The sequence below is a fragment of the Pipra filicauda genome, unplaced genomic scaffold, assembly GCF_003945595.2.
Source record: "Pipra filicauda isolate LSUMZ 115617 unplaced genomic scaffold, ASM394559v2 scaffold210_size2929891_pilon, whole genome shotgun sequence".
Classification (NCBI taxonomy): Eukaryota; Metazoa; Chordata; class Aves; order Passeriformes; family Pipridae; genus Pipra; species Pipra filicauda.
In genome coordinates, this window is record NW_024104322.1 from 2,643,308 (window position 1) to 2,660,582 (window position 17,275).

General features: G+C 37.0%; 1 protein-coding gene across 1 annotated transcript in view; it reads left to right on the forward strand.

Moving 5' to 3' along the window:
* CFTR (CF transmembrane conductance regulator) overlaps positions 1-17,275 on the forward strand; it is an 84,349-nt gene that overhangs the window by 35,395 nt on the left and 31,679 nt on the right. Inside the window, exons 12-18 of the mRNA XM_039381002.1 lie at positions 4,786-4,880; positions 7,493-7,579; positions 8,454-9,183; positions 10,294-10,422; positions 12,417-12,454; positions 13,407-13,660; positions 14,671-14,750. Coding sequence (XP_039236936.1) covers positions 4,786-4,880; positions 7,493-7,579; positions 8,454-9,183; positions 10,294-10,422; positions 12,417-12,454; positions 13,407-13,660; positions 14,671-14,750 — 1,413 coding nt within the window. The remainder of the gene's footprint in view (positions 1-4,785; positions 4,881-7,492; positions 7,580-8,453; positions 9,184-10,293; positions 10,423-12,416; positions 12,455-13,406; positions 13,661-14,670; positions 14,751-17,275) is intronic.

A 17,275-nucleotide genomic window follows, 5' to 3' on the forward strand; every position in this document is an offset into this window, starting at 1 on the left:
GTCTGTGGCCCAAAATCATGGGCAGGTCAGCTGTGAAGCTGCTGACACAGTGAGTTTTCTGTGTGAACTGGAAATTAACAGGCTAGCACATTTCTTTTTTAGCAGTAGAACATCTTGATTAGGGAACAAACCAGCCTCAAACTCCCAAATGCACTGACTTCAAGATGTTTATGAGTGATCAAGTATATGTGTATAACAGAGCCCCTCTGCAATGTTTGTGTTGATACCATTTAGTTAAAACTGGTTTCAGCCAAGACGACTCTCCCCACCCCTTTTGCTGTCTTAGGCACAGGGCTCTGGACTGATTACCTTGGATATTGTCCGATCTTCAACGTTGTCTTTCATGTCACTTCTGGAATTGTATTTAATTCTCTTACCCTGGGTTTAACCTAGCCACACACAGCATACTGACTACTTCATTTCAAAAATCTATTCCGTGGGAATATTTCACCATAGAGAAAGCAAGTTTTTCCAGCATTTGTGTGAGTTTTGGGTGAGCCTGACACTCTGTTCAAGGTCACAAACTCTTGCGAAAACAAAACTTACGCTTTTGGATCATGAATCCTTCATAAATGGTTCAGCTAAAGACTAACAAAAGCCTTGGCTTCAAGAATCGTGGGCAGAGAGAAGAGAGTTCCCTAATTAAAAAAATATTTAAAGAATCTGATTTGAAATACTTTTTAAAGAAATCTGTTTTTCTGGCTTCTGTTCCAGGAAAATGAGGATTCAAGTACGTACAAGCTGGTTACCTAAAAACCAAGATATGAAAAATTACTGGAAATTCCTCATCTTTTAAAATTTCACAGAAATTTTCTGTAGTCTGAAATGCAAGTCTTAATTTTAAAACTTTAAAAATTCAGATTTTGCAGTTTAGTTCATGTCTGTCTTATTTCTAAGATAATTTATTTTCTGAAAATTGGGACAAAAGGAAAGTTATAGTTTCTGCAAAATGACATTTCAGATTCATTAGCTAAAGATTTTTAGTAATCACTAAATCTAGAAGTCTGTTTCAGTTCCATTTCTACCTCATTAGTATATAAGAACTGAATGTGATTACTTGGAAGTACAGAAAGTAGGTAACAGTTAAATTTTCTCATATAACTAAAGAGCAAAATTATCAAATAGAGTGGAATGGTATTGCAACTCCTGTTTGAAATCCCTGGTGCTGCTTCTGCTTAACTTGTGTTCAGCTTTTTATACAGAAGGGCTTCAGTATTTTTCTTCAAATTTAGTGCAAACAGTCCGTGGTACATAACAAAAATGGCAAAGTGTACTCAGAGGCAGCTTCTCTAATACACAGAGAAAAGAAGATGATGAAAAAGGAAGTACTTTGGTAGGTGAGAAGGAGGTAGGAATGAGAGTGGGGGGTGCTTCTAGAAGCTGTTAAAGATAGGGAATGTTAATGACAAGGAAGAAAAGAAAGGGGATAAAGATGGCAAAGAAACTGTGAATGTAGAAAAAGCAGAAGTGAAACAGGGGAAAGAGTGAAGATGAAATGGAGAGAGTCAGTACTACTGCTGTGTTCCACCAGTTTCATGACTGTTTTATGAGGAAAGACAGAAAAGAGATGATCAAAACTCACATAATTAAGGACAAATTTAAGGAAGAAAGAGAGGCCCCATAAGTAGAATACTTATGTTGTATCATTAGAACTGCTGGAGTTTGGATGTATCAAACAACTATTTGCTGAAAGGTGTGGTTTTTAGAGACTATTTTCTGTCATGCTTTATTATCTTAATTGTTGCTAATGATTTATCAAATGATTAATCTCTACAGAAAAGACTTGGAGTGTGAAGTCCATGCTGAGGTTTTCTTTTGTAATAATGAGGCTGTATTTCCTATTCACCCTGAAGCTATGCTGGCTGTATTCTTCCATACCAAGCCCAAAGGTATTATGAGGCTCATCCCTTGCTGCTGAGGTAGATGAATATGGCATTTACACTCTTAAAAATGTAAATAGCTATTAAAAAGGGTGCCTTCTCCTGGAGTGCGTAACTTGAGATTTTTTAACTTCTGATATTCGAAGCATCCACAAAAGTAATTAATGTCTTGGGAACTGTAGGGGTTTTAATCTCTGAATAATTGCCAACAGGTTTCTCAATTTAAGCACTTAGAAATAGATATGTTACAGAAAATCCAGTGGCTACTTCATTAATATGCTGGGCTTTGTGCTATTCGGCATCATTACATTAGGTTTGTCCCTGGCTTGATTTCACTTCCTGCATAGAATGACAGCAAGGATGTATTTGGACCAGCCCTATGTACTTTTTTACAATAGGTCATGCATGTTCCAACAAATAGCATTGTGTGTCTATTGGACTTCATTACTCTGTTTATGCCTTTGAAAGAAATTACTAAATATTTTTTAATTATTGTAATTACAGCCTGAAAAGTTCTTTGTCTGTTCCATGCCATATATTATCCTGAGGTGAAGGGTAGAGGAGAGCAGAAGGGGAACTCATTAAAAGTCTGATTAAAATTCCATGTTGACACATCTGCAAAAAAATATATCTGATGAAATACCACTACCATTTAAAACAATGGGAACCCTGGAATTTCAGTAGGGCTAGGATTTTACCCTGTTTGCAGGAGAAGACACACTGGGCCGAGTTCTTCACCTGGGTTTTTTTGGAAGAAGTAGGATCAGGAAGCAGCAGTACTGGTAGTACTGGGAAATAGCTGAGGTCAGCTTAGAGATCTAGATACTTAACCGTGCAAATCCCTATGTTCAGACACAGATGAATAACTGGACTCCAACATACGTAATGAAACCTCAAGTGATCTGACCAGGTTGTCTCAAATGAATGCCAGAAAAGATTTTATGTCAGAGTTTCAGATGTTCTCTCTAAATACTTCACGACTTACAGGAACGTGATTTTGTCACATTCAGAAAATCTTCCTTTAAAACTGTTGCTGGCACTGTTTTTCATACCCCTCTTTCTGCAAATACCTGAGCTGTTATGTTAGTACCAGGGATTTGCTTGTGTCACTCTCCTTTCACAAGAGGGAAATAACTAGTTAATATGAGAATCATTTAAAAATCATCTGCAATAGATTTTCCATACATAAGAGCATCTTGATTATAAGATCAGAATCCTCTAAGTCAGGAAGTAAATGCTATTATCAAATTAAAGAGTTGGGAGAGTCTCCCATTTCCTGACAGACCAGACAGTCAATTTCTAGCCCTTGAGTGACTGGACCCTTCATCTGTCACTGTTCCAGGGCTGAACAGCATTGTTCACTCTGTTCCTGAGGTCAGGGCAATTTGCAGAGGAGGAAGAAGGAAACATTTCTCTGGAAGGATTATTTATTTATTTATTTATTTATTTAATTTATTTAATTTATTTTGCAAAACCCTAAAGGTCTGGAATGCCAAAAGGCTGCCCAACAGAGAGTGATCAACCCTCAAAATTATAGCAAGAGTCATCAAAATTGGATTGTATCTGACTTTGTATGAAATATGAACTAGTAGAGAGCAGCTCAACTTAGAATCCCAGGTTGTATTGCCCTGTAAGTGCTTCATGTGTCTTCCAGACTGTTTCCCAGAAGCTGTAGGATTTCTGTGGGTGATGCAGAGTGCTTGCAGACAACTGAGTTCCTGCATGCCTTTGGCTGCCTGGGAGAAGAGACCCCAAAACAGCCTACCTCTTCCAGAGCACTACCTAAAGCTTGCTCTCAAAAGCTCAGTTTCTGAGAGATATTGCATGCCACCTTTTTCCCCCAGAAGCTGCACTGAAAGGAAATATGTGTAAAGCATGAGAACACTGAAACTGATTTTGTCTGTAATTGGATGCCTCGGTCAGCTTCCTTGGCTGTGGGGTATCCCTGCCTTGGGAGCAGGAGGGTGTGCACAGGCAGCAAGAGTGGCAGTATGGTGCTGCTGAGCAGTGAACACAGGCACTGGAAGTTTCTGGGAGAGTCAGGGCTTCCTGCTATACAGTGATCATGGTATCACTGTATTGGCTTAAGGATGTAGGTCAGGTAAATTTGAGGGCAGAATTAATATTTTTTGTTAGAGCAACTGTAAAAGTAGAAAAGCTAGACAGGCTTTAGGCACATGAATTTTTGTGGTTTGCATGAATCATCACTTTTGATGCTAAATACTCCTCTCAAGAAGATTTCCAGCTACCTCTACCAGTTGGGCACAAAAATGTCCTTTTCTCCTTTCTCTGTCTCATATGAGAGTGAAATGGTATTTTCTGTTTTTATCAATGGCTAAAGGTTCATTTTTAACATAGTCATGAGTTATAAGTAACTTACAGCCCAAACGGTGGGACTTGGTTCCAAAACCTTTTGCAAACCTTGAGCATTCCTGGCTGGGAATTTAGTGCAAGCCTTTTTTAATCAATCTGCCTGAAGTATAGATTTCTCTGGGTTTTAAAGAGCTCAGATTTAGAGTTTGCTTCTTGCTCTCCCTAGGTGCAGCAGCAAGTGCATTTATCATTGTTGTTTGACAGAAAACTTAAACAGTTAATGTCTTGGATTGACATTATATGAAGTTACATTCCTTGCTTTTATGGAGAATAACTGTTCAGACAAATATTTGTTCTTGAGATCTTGTAGCTCGTGATTGCTTTCTGTAACAGAATGATATGCTTTCTCTTATCACCATTTTTGATTACATAAACAAATGAAATAGATAAACCTCCGTGGGACTTTTTTTTTTTTTTTTACAACTTCTTCTAACCTGTTGGAACACCGTTGTACACTATACTTCCATCCAGTCTGTAGCTTGGTTTCTTGGATATAGAAAATACGTCTGACTCTTAAAAAAATTGTTAACAGGATATTTCCAAGTTCCCAGACAAAGATTATACAGTGCTGGGTGAAGGTGGAATCATTCTGAGTGGAGGCCAGCGAGCACGAATCTCACTAGCAAGGTGAGTATTTTGCTCTTTAACTAATGTTCTGTTTCATGTATATGGAATATATTATGACTAAGCATTTAAATACATTTAGAAGGAGTAAGTCCTTCTAAATAAACATCCTCCAGATATATCATAAACTTGATTTTACTATCAGAAATCTGAGTTTTGCTATGCAATTTTGTTTGTGATACACGTGCGTAATAATTTACTGAATTCTGAAAGCTGAATGTCAGACATCTGCTATGGCTTAGCATAAGGTGAATCTTTTCCTCCCTGATGCAAGGTGCCTTTGGAAATTCAGACCTTTAACTGTAGCTTCCTAAGTACTGAAGAAACCCACAGAAAGATACAAATAAATATTCCAGGATCTTTCCCTGCTATGACACTTCTTCAAAGCAGTTTATATATTGATTAATGACATAATCCCTGTCTTCAGGTAAAAAAATGAGAAAAAAAAAAGCCGTGTTTCATAATGCTTCTGGCAGTTTTTCAGTTGTAAAAAGAAAAAGTGGAAAGCAGTGGCTAGTCAGTACCTATGAATAACGGCCTTGTCTGTTTGACCTTCCAATGTTATTAAGTAATTCTGAAGGTCTACAGAACAATAACATAGGTGTTTGTCTTATAAATTAGCTATGTGTTTCAGCAGAATCACTTAGCTATCATCAGAAATCCAGTAATGACAGCTCTGATGGCCCCATTTATTTCTGTGCCAAGTGCAAACTGTGTGGGTTCCCATGCTCAGAAACACTGAGTAGAAGTTAAATCACATTACCGTGATCTGCACTGGCATCCCATGAAAGATGTGCATGTCTGTGTGAGGCTAAAAGATGAATTCATTGAAATAGAGAATCTTTCAGTGTGGATCTTTCTAGCAGATTTGTGAGCGGGAAGAGGCATATAGATGGTTCTGGTTTATGCAGTAAGAGCAGAGATGAGGGGAGGAACAGGCAAAACTTTCAAAACAAAAAGCCCCAAGCCAACAAACATAGCTAGATTTTCATTCAAAATGCAAAATTTACATGGACTATTTCCTAGATGCTATGAATAATCATGTCTGTCACTTTTCAGACAGTCACAGCTCATTTCCTGTAGGGTTACAGAACTTACGTATTTATTGTCAGCTGTGTAATTGTTATTTTTCAGAACAATTAAATATCATAAAGACAGTGACCGTCTTACATTTTGTTTGGGCTCCAGTCCAAGCTCAGCATGCTTCAAGATGTGCAGGTATTGAGGTGTAGGTTGCAGATGAGGCTCTGAAAAGCTGGAGGAGAAAATTTAGGATTACTGCTCTGGGTTGTACCCATCTGCACTGGTGATAAACTTGGACATTATTTTCTTGGGCTGGCTGCATACATGTATCAGGTGTACTCTGTGCAAGGTCGTGTGAAATGAGAATCCCTGCTGGGAGTGACACCAACCGGCCGTCATGAGAAGCAGGTGAAGAGTACACGAGTCCGTCTTTCTAACAGAGCACTGTCCGAGCCTGCAGCCACAACCAGAGGAAAGAAAGGACCAAGGGAAAAGAACAGTGCATGCCCTGGGTTTGAACTAGCTTGCTGACCTGGTACCTTAAAGCCGGTTTTTTATAGCTACCAAGTCTAACACATAAATTATAGCAATAATTTGAGTGCTACCATTATTCCATGAAAAATCCTGCAAACTTCTTGCTGATAAAAGCACCCTGAACAATATGAACTTTTTGTTGTTATTCAGCCATACATCATAATGTATGGTCAGTGAAATCCATTGTAACAGAGAACTTTTCAATAAAGTTCCTTGGTTTATTAATACAATAAGCCCCCTTATTGAGGGCCTTTTCTGCTGGTGGTTGGATATTTTCACATTAACATACTTTAAAAAATACCAAAATGCAGCTGTCTGGATTTCTTTACTAATTATACACTGATTGATACCATATCATGATTTTTGTTCTCACAGAGGATGGCAGGAGTTCTTTCTGAACTTCTATTGAAATTGTTTTTTTAAAAAAACCCTCTTAACCAAAGGTTTAGGGTCTCAGTGAGCCATGTCCAGGTATATACAGCTTAAGGTCTTAATGTTATCAATAGTTTTTGATTTCTGCAACTCAAAATATTGTACATTTATATGTATTTATTTTAGATATAATTTTATATAATTTTTGCACTTTATATAGTATTTGGAAGATCATGCCTCACTAATACCCTTGTCTTTGCTCACCAGTTATTTTGAAGTACTTTTAAAACGAAGTGCTGAGACCTAAGTCTTTTTACATGCTTATTTACATGTATGTAATATTCCCTCAGCCACCAGTAGATGTTACAGATCCTATTTAAATGACCACTGTACACCGATGGGGACTGTCAGATTCAGGCTATCAGCAGATCTTTAGAGTAACCTATATAAAAAGCAGCTCTATAGCTTTGTATAATTGCAAAGAAATTAATGAAAAACTGAGTTAGTGTGTAATATGGTCTCCAGCAAGGAAAGGCTTTATTGAAAGGTGTCTTAAAAGCACATTTTGCTGCTGTAGAAAAGTCTATCAATTGCAAGGTTTTCAGATAAAAGTGCAAAGGTGTTCTTTTTTAATTATATTTATGTAAATTTATAAATATTAATGTCTTTTTCATTTCTCTGTTCAGAGCAGTGTACAAAGATGCTGATTTGTATCTCCTGGACTCTCCTTTTGGACATTTGGACATTTTTACAGAAAAAGAGATATTTGAAAGGTATTGTATGTTTTGATAGATTGTATTTAAGAATGTCACCAACCAGCACAAAGTAAAATCAAGAACAGGAATTTAATAACAGTACACAAATACTGAAGTGATCAAAATTATACCTTTTGAGGATATTTATTTTTCGGGATTCTCGTGGCTGAGTATGTTGTGTTAGCAGCAGGATAGTACACTGCACTGGGAACAAGCTTGGTTCAGGTGTGAGTACTACTGCTCCCTCTTCCATCTCAACATATTGAACCTGCTATAATCTCTTACTCCCAGTGTGCATGGTTTTGTATCTGGGGTGTGTGCGTGTGTACCAGAAAGGCTTTAATTTATAAACACTTACTTGCTTTGTGAGTATAAATTTTTACAAAAAGCTATATTTTGTCCTGTTTTTCTAATCACTGAAAGTTGGGTCACATGAAAGTTCCCGCTGACCAGGAGATTGGTAGCAGGTTGTCCCAAGACAGAGACCTCTGGCTTGTCCAGTTGATCAAAAGAGTAAGGACAAACAGTGCCATCCATGGACTTTTTACTCACCATAAGTTTGAAGCTTTGAAATCAGCTAATACTTTTAAATTTGGCAACAAAAGATCTGAGTAACCCTAAGATGAAAAGAAATACTTCATTTTCAGGTTGAAATGTGCTTTTTGAATTGACCTGAAATTGATTAAATTGTATCCCTTTTTCTGATTCCTGCGATAAAGTACTCACCCTTTACACATCTTAGCTCTACCATTTCCTTTGTAGTTTGAGGGACCACCCAAGAGAAGTGGGAGAGAAGCAGGTAAGAGCAAATAGATTGAGAGTGAAAGGGATAGAAGCAACATTAAATCATGAGGAAAAACCCCCTAAATGTTAACAATTCTGTCTTTTACAGCTGTGTGTGCAAGTTGATGGCAAATAAAACAAGGATCTTGGTTACTTCAAAACTGGAGCATTTAAAGATTGCTGACAAAATATTAATTTTACATGAAGGGAGCTGCTATTTCTATGGAACATTTTCTGAACTTCAGGGTCAACGACCAGACTTCAGCTCAGAGCTGATGGGATTTGATTCTTTTGATCAGTTCAGTGCAGAGAGAAGAAATTCAATTCTAACTGAGACTCTCCGACGATTTTCCATTGAAGGAGAAGGCATGGGATCACGAAATGAAATAAAGAAACAATCTTTTAAACAAAAATCAGATTTTAATGACAAAAGGAAGAATTCCATAATTATTAACCCCGTTAATGCAAATAGGAAGTTCTCAGTGCAGAGGAATGGGATGCAGGTCAATGGGATAGACGATGGCCACAACGACCCACCAGAAAGGAGGCTCTCACTGGTACCTGACTTGGAACAGGGAGATGTAGGTCTGCTTCGGAGCAGCATGCTAAGCACTGACCATATACTGCAAGGTCGGAGGAGGCAGTCTGTGTTAAACCTGATGACGGGCACCTCCGTGAACTATGGACCAAACTTTTCCAAAAAGGGAAGTACAACATTTCGGAAAATGTCTATGGTGCCTCAGACAAACCTGTCTTCTGAGATAGATATCTACACCAGGCGAGTGTCTCGAGACAGCATCTTGGACATAACTGATGAAATCAATGAAGAGGATTTGAAGGTGTGTGTTGATTTACATTCAGCTTGGTTTTGATATGGTGATAGTTTAGTGCAATATATTTCTGATATATTTTTCTACTCTACTATTTCATTCCTAATGCAGACATTCTCTGTGGAATATGTTTTTGTAGTACCTGTGAAAATTTTTAACCTCAAATATTATCTTGAAATCATTGAAATCCTCAAAAATTTATTTTACCTGATTTCTTATAATTTTTGAATGTTGTCTGTAGAGAATTTCAATACCCAGTTTTCGTCTCCTGCACTTTACCTTTAAGATCACTTATGCTAAAATGAAATTTGAAACCATAACTTGGAAAAACATCATTGTAAAACATTTGACCTAAATATTGTAAAATTGACCTTTGAAACCTTAAGGCTCATGGAAAAAATAAAGTGTTTGAAGTACTAGCACGGTTTTTAGAACTGGAATTTAATTTGGCAGATTTGTCAGACTGCTTAGCTCTTGCATCCTGATATAGATAGTAAACAGAGGAGTTAGCTTGATTTTACTCTGGTTTTGTGGATGTACTGGAAATTATATAATTAAGGATGAGTTTTATACCAAGAACTGGACCAAAATTCTTTTTTTTCTAATAACTGTCAGTCTGTCATGATGAACTATTTTCATTTTGAAAACTAACAGTTTATTTTCTCAGGATAGGAAAATTTTCTGAAGGAGTTTCCTAGGTGGATAAAAATCTATAAGAAATATTTAAACTCATAATTTGCTGAAGCACTGCCTATTTTTTCTTGTGATTTCAGCAGAAAAAAAAACCCTCAGTGTGTTTACAAATTTACAATACTAATCTCCATTGAAAGAAAATAGGTACTGATTAATAGTTTTTGATTCTGGTAGTGCTGGACAAATCTTGGTTCTTTCTTTCAGTGTTGTCTGAAAATTTGAAATAATCTCTAAATTGTATTTTTATATCAAAGATGACTCACCCAGTGAGTACCTTGCTCTCTAGCCATTATCGACTGATTTAAATGCTGCAGTTCAATTATTTGGAGTGAGTTAGCAGAAAGAATGGCAGCATTCATATGTTAGAAATTCTCATATATAGATACTATTATAATTCTTAGTATGGTCTAACTGATTTTTTGATAGGAATGCTTCATAGATGATCCTGAAAGCATGGGTACTGTTACTACATGGAATACCTATTTCAGATACCTTACCATCCACAAAAACTTGATTTTTGTTCTCATTTTGTGTGTGATCGTCTTCTTAGTTGAGGTAAGAAAATCTGTGCTTGTTGTCATGTTGCTACAAATTATTTTTGTTCAAACTGTGTTCTTTGTGAGAAATGGATAAAGCATAAAGGCATCAGCTCATGTAGGTATTGCTTATTGACAGCTGCTGTTAAAATATATTGCAATAACTTTTCTACTGCTTAGATGAGCATTTATTTACCAAAGATAGTGGTTAGTGCACAGCAGCAGAAGACTCAACTTCTCAAAATATCCTGGGTATTTTCTACTACGTGTTACCGTAAATAAGAACTGTCGCCCTATGCAGGTTTCTCCTTCACAGGTAAATAATCTTTCATTTTCCATTAAAATATATATTTCCAGAGCCTCGGGGAATTAACAACAATAATTACTGTAATTTTTTTATGAACACGTACATAAATTCTGGAAAATTGCTTTGAAAAATGAGTTACTAGTTTTACTCCTAGTGAAAGAAAAGTGGTGAGTAAGGCAGAGTGCTGAATGGCTGTGATGGCATTTAAAGATGGATGGGGTATTCCTGCAGCGTGCTAAGAACACTTTTTCCAAGTACTGTGTAAAGCACTATTGGAAAAAGCACTGAAGAATGTCTGGCTGTTCATGGAAGTCTGACTGTTTTCCATATAACAGAAATTGCCCATTTTTTATCTTGTCTCTCAATTTAGGAAAGGCTTATGGCATATAGAATCTCACAGTATGCTCCTTTACAGTTAATGTCCTAAATCAAGTGTTTTTCTGGGGGAAGGAGCATGTTTCAGACTGGGAGATCAGTGTGACTGTATTCATATGTCAACTTATAAAATACAACGCCGATTTCTCTTGGTATTTTTCAACATGATGCTTCCTAGATTTGCAAGGTGTGTGTATGTGCGAGTAGCTCACTTCAGCAGATCAAAACTGTGTTTCCTAGATGTAGTACCCATAGACTAGGGTTGCTGAACTGGAAGAAAAGCAGTTACAAGTGGAAACATAGAGAAGGGCTTTGTGAAACTATTCTTCACAGTATTATCTACCTTCATTATCACAGCTGAAAAAACTCCTCTGTTTTGAGGAGTCAAGATGAGAACAGAATTCTGCTGGGAGATGTAAACATATTATTGTGAAAGAAGATTAATTCTTTTAAATACTTAATGCAAGACATCATGGTCAATCTTGAGTTATTTACTGTAAGACCTGCAAAAGTTAGTGGCTCCCTATGAGAAGACGTTAGTTATGTGGTAAGGTATTATCACAATATATTTCTGTACCAGTGACATAAAAATTTATGGGGAGGAAATGTAGAAACTGTTTCAACCCTTAGAAAAAAAGATCATAGGCAGAAATAGAGCAGATTGAAAAGGTGGTAGATGAGATGAAGGTCTCCAGTATTTCAGTGGACAGACAAGAGAATGCGTTATAGACTCAGCTTCTTTTGAGCACTGGAACACCTCACAATAAAAAGGGTTTAATTCTACCTTTTAAAAATATTACAATAGATTATGTGGAGAATTATGTAAAACTAAGCAGCCAAGCAATATCAGCCAAATAGATACACCAAATGTAGCTATCAGCTAACAAGAACAACAGTGCAGCAATAACTATGTTCAAAGTTTGACATTCATATTTAGATAGCTGCCTTTGAAGGTATTGAGAGACTTACTCTTTTATAGTCATTAAAAATACTAATCTTTAAAACTCAAAATACGTTAAAGCATACAGTTGTCATTGGGAATGCATTAGCAAGCCTTTATGAAAGTACAGTAAAAAACAATAAAAGAATATTTAGGCACTTGAGAGCCTGATTGTGATACAAGTCTAAATGTAGCTTTCCTGGTGGGATGCACTAAATTATTTCTGTGGAAAGAAGCAGATATGACAAGGTTTTTGCTTCAGGGAGGTTTGACTTCCATCCATTTAGTATTCATCCTCTAAAAACAGGTATAAAGTCAATGAAAGAAGATAAGTAAGAAAAAGTACATAAAGTGATAAGACAAAATTTAACTCTGTTTTCTTTGGTCACAGGTAGCTGCTTCTCTTGTTGGGCTATGGTTTCTTAAAAAGTAAGTAGTGGTGATGATTTATCAAGAAATTTGAGGTCTCCTTTGTATTGATTTTTACTGTAAATAATTAATAAATTCTGCCAGAATTTTCTGTGGATAAGCACTAGCTTATATTCAACAAAATGGTTCATAGCTGGATGATTAAATATCTCATGTTGGTGGTACCTTTAAGTGATACTTCTTCAAGTGCTAACAGTCGAATGGTTTGTGCCTTGTAATTGAGTACACAACAGTGTATGCAAGACTTTATCTGGGTCAGCTCAGTCTGGGATACATCTTCAACGTGCTGTAGTTCACTGCTGTCTTTCAGAGGTACCAGATGAGACTTTTTCTTAGGAATATTTTGAGGGAGCAGTTTCTGTAAGATCCCATTTTTACAATTTCCTCTGCTCACCTATGAAAGGTTCCTAGAAGTCACAGGGTCAGGCAACTGAAGGTTAAAACATACTGAGCAGTGGTATGGCTTTTCCTGGGTTAATGCTTTTGATCCTTGTTTTGGTCCTGCAGTGATAAGTCTGTCTTTGAGTATAGAAGCATATGGTGACTTAGGTCTGATCTGGAGGAAGAGGGATTTATGTTGATTTCCATTTACAGTAGGTCACTAAAGCCTTTGATTTTTTTTTTTTTTAGTACATCTGAAGCATTTTACTTCCATAATAATTCAGGTTTTTTCAAGACTTATTTTTCCTGCTTAAAAGAATTGGATGTGTTTTCCTTGATTAGGCTAGGTTTGTCAGTGATTAAAGAGGCAGTAGATTTATTAGCCATTCATAATTTATATTTTATACATGCATGACAATATTTAAAAAATGACTGGAAATGTATTTATATAACCATTGACATAGTTTTAAAACAAATGAACACTGCAGTACTATTTGGTTTTGTTTAACAGAGAAAAGATAAAAATGTACAATTTACAGTAATGTATTTATTTTTAATTTCCATCACACAGGACAGCTTTGAAGGCAAATTCAACACAGTTAGAAAACAATACCTCTGACAGACCTCCCGTGATTGTCACTGACACTAGCAGCTACTACATCATTTACATCTATGTGGGAGTGGCAGATACCCTGCTTGCCATGGGAATCTTCAGAGGCTTACCCCTTGTGCATACGCTTATAACAGTGTCTAAAACTCTTCATCAAAAGATGGTGCATGCAGTTCTTCATGCACCTATGTCAACATTTAACTCTTGGAAAGCAGGTAACTGAGATGGCAACTCATCTATGCACTTCATGTCAATTAAACGGTTTTCATTTTGTTAAAGGATACTGTTTCCTTACATTTACATTTTAAATCAAGTGGAATGTTAAAAGTTTGTTACATAAAGTAATTTGTGAATCTCTTAATGAAACTTGATTGCACTTAAATGTGACATATTTTGGTTGTCAATTCTGATTTTGAAATATCACCTTGCAAGTTGGAGAAAATGAATTGTTCACTGCTCTAGGCAATAAAACTAGAATAACTACTAATGAATAGACCTTGTCTAAAACCGCAGTAGAAAAGATATAGTCAGCTATGTTGTGAGTGACAAGAAGTCAGGTGTGGATGATAAATAGAGCTTTATTTCATGAGTAGTCCTACTAAAATGGCATAAAATATCAGCTAGTGTGAATAATGATATGCATATTCAGATTTGGTTCTGGAGCTGAAACGAAGCTCATTATATAACTAGTGCAACAAGTTCCATCACCCACTGTACATGAAGTTCCTATCTCATATGCTTCTTACTGATGTGTCCTGGATTACAAGAGACACTGGTAAATGACAATACAACATACAGTTTCTTCTTCATTTTCCATTGCCTGATGATTAATACAGTAATTCTGCGAAGAAACAAACTGGTTACAAACTCGTACAAATGCTGATGTGTGCAAATTGTTTGCATATCAGCAGGGCCTGCTGCATAAGGGCTATGGACCTTATGCTTTGTGCCTCAGTTTCTGCCCTTTATAATTGTTCCTTTGTTTTTATTACATTTTCCTAGCTTTTTTCCAAGATCCGAAGCAGAAGTTGTGTAGCCAAATTCCTCCAAGGGAAAAGAAGCTATAGCTCCACTAAACTGGAATGGAATTGTTTGTACTTGAAAAAGTATTGTACTAATCCTTAATATTTTGTATTCAGAAAACATATACCTTTTGTTAAAGTAATAAATTTTGCATTTTGGGGGTATTAAAAAATTTGACTTCTTTTTATTTCTTAATCCGTAGGTGGCATGCTTAACAGATTCTCAAAAGATACGGCAGTACTGGATGACTTACTTCCACTTACAGTATTTGACTTCATTCAGGTTTGTAGAATAAAAGTTCTAACTTTTTCTGTCTTATAGCAATGTAAGCTTTCAGTTGTACACCATGTAAAAGAAGTCATACCAAATTTTTTTCAGTCTATATATCTATTTATATAGCTGCTTATCCTATAAGTCAACTTTATTGCTTCTTTTTTGAGTACTTACCTATATGTGTACCTCCACTGTTTGTGCAAATCACTCTTGATACTCAGGCTCAGAAACATCTTTGTCCTACAGGGTGCATATCCCTGCTGCTGACCACATTCAACTGCAAGACATAAAGGGCATTCCTTTGTTTCTTTCAGTTATCTTGGCTCGAGATTACTATTTTTTTCATGCTATTTCTTGATTGCAGTCAATCATTTTCATGACTTTACCTCCTTAAGCTCTTCTGTTCCCATTTTGCTAGCATCACCCTTAATTAATTTCTCTTTTATTGAATATATTGTTGGCTTTCTGTTCTTTTATCTTCTATGGAAATGCCAGCTTTTCCTTAGATGGAACTGGTTCCCAGAAAATTTTTAGAATAAAAGCAAATCTTTCCTGGCCTCCCTCTTCCTCTCCACCTTTTTTTGAGGTGATATACAGGTCCAACCTAATCAACCCAAACACTCTGCTGTACAGATTGCCTGTCTCCATCTTGAGTTTGCTCTGCTTTTCAGTCCCTACCAACACGATGATCTGATAAAGACAGTATTCCTTTCCTTATATCTTTGTTAGTAATTGACAGCTTTGGCTCATGACTTCAGAGAGGCCAGTGCAGCTTGACAGGAAGAGATTCAAGTACATTACACCTCTACTTCATGCCCTACTGACATCGTGAAGACTTGCTGAATGAGTAAACACGGACACTGAGACTCTGAATCATTAGTATAATCTTTGCTGTGATCGGGAGTCACTACTGGTGTAGCCATTTTGCTTCTGATATTTTGCATCTACCATGGGGATGTTATTCCAGAATTATGTTAGTTAGTCTGCCTCTACATTTCAAACTTTCTACAAGAAACTGATTAGTTTTTCATGTTTTCAAGAATAAGAAGATCTCAAGATTTGGCTTTTCTGTTCTGATGCCTTTCAGAGGCTTACCTGTGCTCTAATGTCCTATAGGTTCACCTCTATCTCCTCAGTCTCTACAGCAGAGGTTCCTGGACATGCGTGATAAGCTGCCCTGTCTTTCCAGGTTCTTCTGTTGAAGATCATTGAACGTACCCACTGTCTTGAATCATTTTACCAGTCATACCTTCATAAAAAATTCCTTCTGATCCTTCACAGATTAAGACTTGTTTGGCAGCTTCAGACTTCCCTGGACATTGCTAATGAAAAAAGTCAGATTTCTCTGAAAGATACAGTAAAGTTATACATAGGACGTTTTCTTTCTGTGCTGATTGTTGAAGAGTCACAGAATGTGGAAGAGACCTCTGGACCTAGGACCTGGAACCTCTACAACCCCTCTGCTTAAAGCAGGTTCAGCTAAAGCAGGTTGCTCAAGGCCAAGTTGAACTTGGGATATCTCCAAGAGTGGAGACTCCATGAGTCCCCTGAGTAACCTGTTCCAGTGTTTGACCATCCCCAAAATGAAAGTGCTTTTTCTTATTTTTCAGTGGAATTTTGTGCATTTCAGCTTGTGCCCATTGTCTCTTATCTTCCCAGTGTGTGCCACTAAAAAGAATTTGGCTCAAGCATATTTGCTCCACAAGAAATACCTAGTGGTATTTATATAAGCAGAATATAATTTTTAAATATATGGAAGTTATAAAAATTTGCATATACAGAAACATTTATAATTTATATAAATATAATAAATACCACCAGACAGTCATACAAAGTGATGAGATCCCCCTAAGCCTTCTCTTATAAGGGTAAACCCAGCTCTATCAACCTATCCTTGTATGTGAGTCGCTCCAGTCCCTTTATGATCTTCAAGACTTTTCAATGGACTCACTCCAGTATGTCTGTATCTCTCTTGTACTGGAGAGCCCACTCGAGATACAGTCTCACTGGTGCTGTGAAGAGGGGAAGGATCACCTTCCTTGATCTGATGGTGATACTGCTGCTGTTGGCCTCCTCTGCAGAGTGATGTTGCTGCTCCATGGTCCACCAGAACCCCCAAGACCTTCTCTGCAAAGCTGCTTTCCAGTCAGTCAGCCTGTACAGGTGCATGTGGTTATTTCTTCCCAGGTTCAGAGATCTGCAGAAAAGGTTGGCTTCTATATGTACTGGAATGCCTAAATTTGTGCCTGGTGGAGATAGAAACAGTCTCTGCTAACCTTCAGTTTATATTTGCTAAGTTCATCCTTCTGACTTCCCTGAGAATTTGACACAAAATTGTAGAGCTGGTTTTTACTCCCTCTTCTATGAGAACAATCTGTTGGATGACTGTGGCTAACTGCTTGTTTAGGGACACTGCCTTCTTCTCTATTGCAGCTGTAGATATCATGCCATAGTTCTTCTTAGTACTTTTAGGGGCATTAGACATACCAAAGGGTCTTCCTTTTTAGGAAGCAAGGCTTTTCATCCATGATTAA